Raw genomic sequence first — 4,618 nt, 5'->3', positions numbered from 1 at the left:
GGAAAGAACACCTGGGATGCACTTAGCTATCGGGCACCAAGACCTTACGTAGACATCTGGCTCTTTCAGATGCTTCAGTGTCTGTGAAGTTGTTCTATGTGTCCACATTTCACTGGTCTTCAGCTTTTGGGAGCTGGTGAGCAAAACACGTGGAAGGCGATGTCTCCTTTTTTGCCCAATGTTTTGCATGAAACTGAGGCTGATCTGTGACTGTCTCACCCCTTCTATGCAGTCACTTTGAATGATTCCCATGACAACCTCTAGCACAGCATTTACGGTGTTAGAGCTCCTTCTGTTGAATGCAGGCTGTTTAATGGTTAGGTTCTGCTAAATAGACCTCCGGTTATTTTCATTCATGTCTTACAGGACTAAGCTGAAGCTAGGCTGTCACAATAGAAATGAGCTTAAAAAAGAGAAAAAGGGGGATGTGGAGCAATACAATTCCATTGTTTGGCTAAGAACGCTGTTTCTAGTCATAGTAAGTTCATAGAACATCACAATTCCAGTCTCCGGGGTATCATTTCATGTAAAAGTACACAACAGTAGCTGCCTAAAGTCCAAATTGATCGGTGCCGCAGGAACTGCTAGTATCCTAATTGCAGCTGCCGTATTGAAACCTCTATGTTGCTTTTGCATGTGTCTTTAAATTTATTTAGTACAAGATGCTCCTTCAGTTTTTAAGTGGGTCAGGAGCTGTTGTGCTGTGACATTTTTAAGCTGGCAGGACACCAGAGCTCTGAGGCTTCAGTGACACTGCTCTGACTCCTACACTTTGTACTGATAGTTCACCCTGCTCCAGCAGGCTAAAGCACTGATGTCCTCCTTTGAAGGAGAAGCATTAAAAATGTTTCTCTGGCTTATTATCGTGTTAGCTTTCATTCTGTCTGGATGATGATTATCATGTGGCCAATAAAGGCAACAACCTTTTATATAAAAGGGTTGCATCTTTCACTGCTCAATTGTTTTCTATTTGCACTGTCTTTTTCTGCTACTTGGCTCAAAGTGCCACTTTTCCTATTGAAGCTTCATATTAAAGAGATACTGCTGTGGCTACCTTCTCTGAAAGCAAAATAAGTCATTCTTGGAGACCTTTGCAACCCTTCATCTCTAATCTTGAAAAGACTCCTACAAGCAATGTATTCTAGTAATGGGATTTCAGAATGTTCTGATCTGGTTTTGTAGTCTTTGTGACAAAACTATTCTTTAACAATAGAACTATTCTGTTTGACGCATGTATTTTTAGAAAACCAGCAGTTCTAGCCTTCTAGATTAATGATGGTTAGTCTCTCTCTTTCTCTCTTTTAGCATCTGTTCTTCAGCCTAGTGAAACAGTAAGTAAATTCTGTCCTTCCAATAGGAACAAGCAATGGTAAAACATCAAGTAAACAATAACTTAAAGTTTTAACAGCTCATTAGGGAGCTACTTAATCTGATGTATGAAAGACAGAAATAAAAATAAAAGATGTTTTGGGTTTCTTTGTCCAAACTGGGGAAAAAAGATAAATACTGACCATATTCTACTGAGTTACTTTCTCAAAGGAAGACTGGGTACACAGTAAATACTATTGGAACCCTAAAATGTCCCTGTATGGTGTATGGGTTTTTTTTTTTTAATGAAAGACTGTGAAGACAAAAGGTGCTTTGTTTGACATGATCATTCTTCTGTTATGCAGGCATCCATGATACCTCCCCCAGCTTCTTCAGGTGAGGAACGGTTCCCTGGGGCATGCTGCTACAAATACTTTACCTGTTGGCTTCCCTTTCATGCATCTCGCTATTGAAAAGCAGGCAAACTATCTCGAAGTGGGCATGCTAAGAACACACAGCAAGTCAAAAAAATTACCCATAAAGCCTGGTATAGAACTATGGAATCTGTTGAGGGGACAGAAATCTAATGAAATCTGTCTAGTAGATCTCTTTTTATAGGATTTATTGCTTTGATTAATGTAGGCATAGAGTATTGATGGAGTACTTTATGTTAAAATAGATCTTTGACAACTCCTAAACCAGATCTTGGACTTCTCTGTCCTAATAAAGAGGTCTCACAAGTAGATGCAATATTTTTTCGTAAGTGCTCAGAAATAAATTATTCAGTCTCGGAACTATTTTCAGGACTGGAATATTCTTGATAATGCCAGGTTGGCTCATTTTCAGGCTTGCTGGTTTGAAGCTTATCAGCTTCTTGAAACAACACAGGCTGTTTGGAATATACTGTATTGTGTCTATGTGGAGTGTTTGTCAGTTGAGCCTTTTTGGCAAGGTGGCGTTTTAATACGTGTGAAACTCGGGTAGAAATTTATTTCTTAGGGAAGATTTCATCTAATCAGCTTGTCTCAAACTTCCCATTTTTTCATAATTTCAGCCTATAAATAGTACTGAGGTTTGTACACTAATCCTCTCTTTTAGACCAGATCTGAGTAATCCAAGAGCAAAAGCTTGCTTTTGGTGAGTCTCTAAACTTGTGCTCCTTATAGGAACTGGTAGATGCTGGTCTTATGTTATTAATGACCTAGTGAGAGCTGCATAAAGTATCTCAATATGACTCTCCAAAAATATATATTTAAAAGGGCAGTGATTGCACCTAATCAAATCAAGGCATTCTTTTAAGTGTGCCTGACCATGTAACATTGGAGTGATTAGGAAAATGGATTTTTTTGGCCAGGGTAATACAGTAGGATATATTGTTTCTGTGCTTGATCCATGTGCTTTCAAGACAGGGACAGAACTTGTGGTGACTTAACTGAGACAGGCCAAATGTTCTAAAAACTTTGGAAATAATGGCCTTCTAAGCTCAGCAAAATTTCTGGTCTCACTCCTCCTGTATACGTAGGCCTTTTTAATCAAGGTGATGTAATTAAAATTTAATTCTTTTTAATGCAGTCTTTAACTTTTAAACATTTTTTTCAGATGTATTCCATCCCCATCAGTCTGACAGCCAGTGCTGCTTGTGAAAAGTCTTCATTTCCTTACCTTAATTTAGGCATCTGTATAAAAAGAAAGTACAGTTGTAGGGGGTTTTGTTAGGGCTGATAATGGAAAGCTATGTGTACTGTAAACACTTAAAAATAATGGAAATAGTTTGTAATAATTACTTAGTAGGTCTTTAGAAGCTTGTTTGAAAGTTTATTTGTGGACTTTTGCTATATGTAGGGTTTTCTGTGTTTTGGTGTTTGTGTGTGTTTTGTTTTTAAAGGTCCAGAATGACCTTGGTTAGTCAGGAATTGTTGGATGGCATGTGGTGTGATGAATTAATGATAAAGGCTTGCTTATACAGCAGGTGCTAATGATGTTTCTGTGCCCACCGTTTCAGTTCGGAAGCCACGATATGTCAGACGAGAACGGTCACTAGTGACATCTGCATCTGCTGCTATGACCTCTTCTTCTGAAACCAGGGTCAGCAATGTTTAGCCTTCACTCTTGACTGAGGACTTTTTAAGTGTACGCAGTGTTGAAGAAACTTTTTCTGAACCCACTGAAGTGCCAGGAAAACAGCGCAAGCAGCTGACCTAAATGGAAGCCAAATTACTGTGTCGAAGGGTTTGTGCCAAACGTTAACAGAGAAATGAACCAATGCAAAGATACTGATGGGCAGGCTGCACCCAGTTTGGTGAGCTGCTTTGGTGATCTCAAAATGCACTATTCCGGCTCTGTGGTTTGATTTGTCTCCTACAGATGCTCTGTTGAAAATCTTGAAAGAATCTGCCTTTCTTTGGTACACTTTCAGTTCTGGCAAGTTGTTCTTCCTGTGTTGTGATGTGTTCTGTGTTCCCAGAGCTGAGTGTCTCGGTGCTGCAGGCCAACACAAAATACTGGGATTACTCAAGGATGTGGACTTGTTTGAAGGACCCACTTGGAAATGGTAACACTAAGTGCCGCTGCTTTAACGCTGTAGGACAACATAACAGTACTTAACGTGCAGTATCCTTCTGAAGCAAAAAATGATGCCTCCTGGAGCATCCTCTTCAGCCTAAGACACAGCTGACCCTGGTTTTTAACTGTGAATACAGACCCACTATCCAGATACTGTTGCTCTTGGTGCTTTTGAAGGCTGTGGTTGGTATGGGTCCAATCCCAAGTGTGGGAATTGGCAATTTCTATTTGGCTTTAGCTCAGTCCTTGGACAAAGAGCCATTTGCTATGGCTTTGTCACTGGTAGGCTGCTATGTCTGTCCTGCAAAGACTGTCTGGTACCTTCCATCCCTTAACACAGCAGTTGAAGGGAAACCAGAATTCCTGCAGGATGGCTGTGCATCCTCTAGATGTGTCAGTGAGTACTGAGATGGACTGAAGAGGTCAGATGAATTTCTGCCAATGCTATAAGGGGTTTCACTGGTCGAGCCCTTCATTAACATGCCTGACATATGCAGGCCAGCACCTTATGACAAAGCTCAACGAGTATTTCCGTGTGGAAAGTGCCAGCCTAAATAGCCCTCACTAAGGCGTGTTCTTGCCCATCTTATGCCAGTTGTGTGGCTGCGTTGTCACTTGATCAGGAAATTAAAGTAGCTGTGAAGTAACTTTTTTTTGGCTAGTTTATCCTTCACCAACTTCTTTTTCCTGGCATGGTTGACTCGGTTGCCATGTGAACGCAAAATGGGCACAGCGGTATGGGCATAAG

The 4,618-nt window shown here is 40.5% G+C and overlaps 1 protein-coding gene across 1 annotated transcript in view; it reads left to right on the top strand.

Annotated features, from left to right (window-relative positions):
• Window positions 1-3,922, top strand: part of LOC104515986 (chromosome unknown open reading frame, human C1orf159) — a 10,907-nt gene extending 6,985 nt beyond the window's left edge. Inside the window, exons 7-9 of the mRNA XM_010160203.1 lie at window positions 1,306-1,331; window positions 1,674-1,704; window positions 3,311-3,922. Coding sequence (XP_010158505.1) covers window positions 1,306-1,331; window positions 1,674-1,704; window positions 3,311-3,408 — 155 coding nt within the window. The 3' untranslated portion in view covers window positions 3,409-3,922. The remainder of the gene's footprint in view (window positions 1-1,305; window positions 1,332-1,673; window positions 1,705-3,310) is intronic.
• The last annotated feature ends 696 nt before the right edge of the window (window positions 3,923-4,618 follow it).

The sequence above is a fragment of the Eurypyga helias genome, unplaced genomic scaffold (genome assembly GCF_000690775.1).
Source record: "Eurypyga helias isolate BGI_N326 unplaced genomic scaffold, ASM69077v1 scaffold1690, whole genome shotgun sequence".
Taxonomy (NCBI): Eukaryota; Metazoa; Chordata; class Aves; order Eurypygiformes; family Eurypygidae; genus Eurypyga; species Eurypyga helias.
Note: the sequence above shows the minus strand (reverse complement) of the source record. Positions and strands in the feature narration are given on the sequence as shown.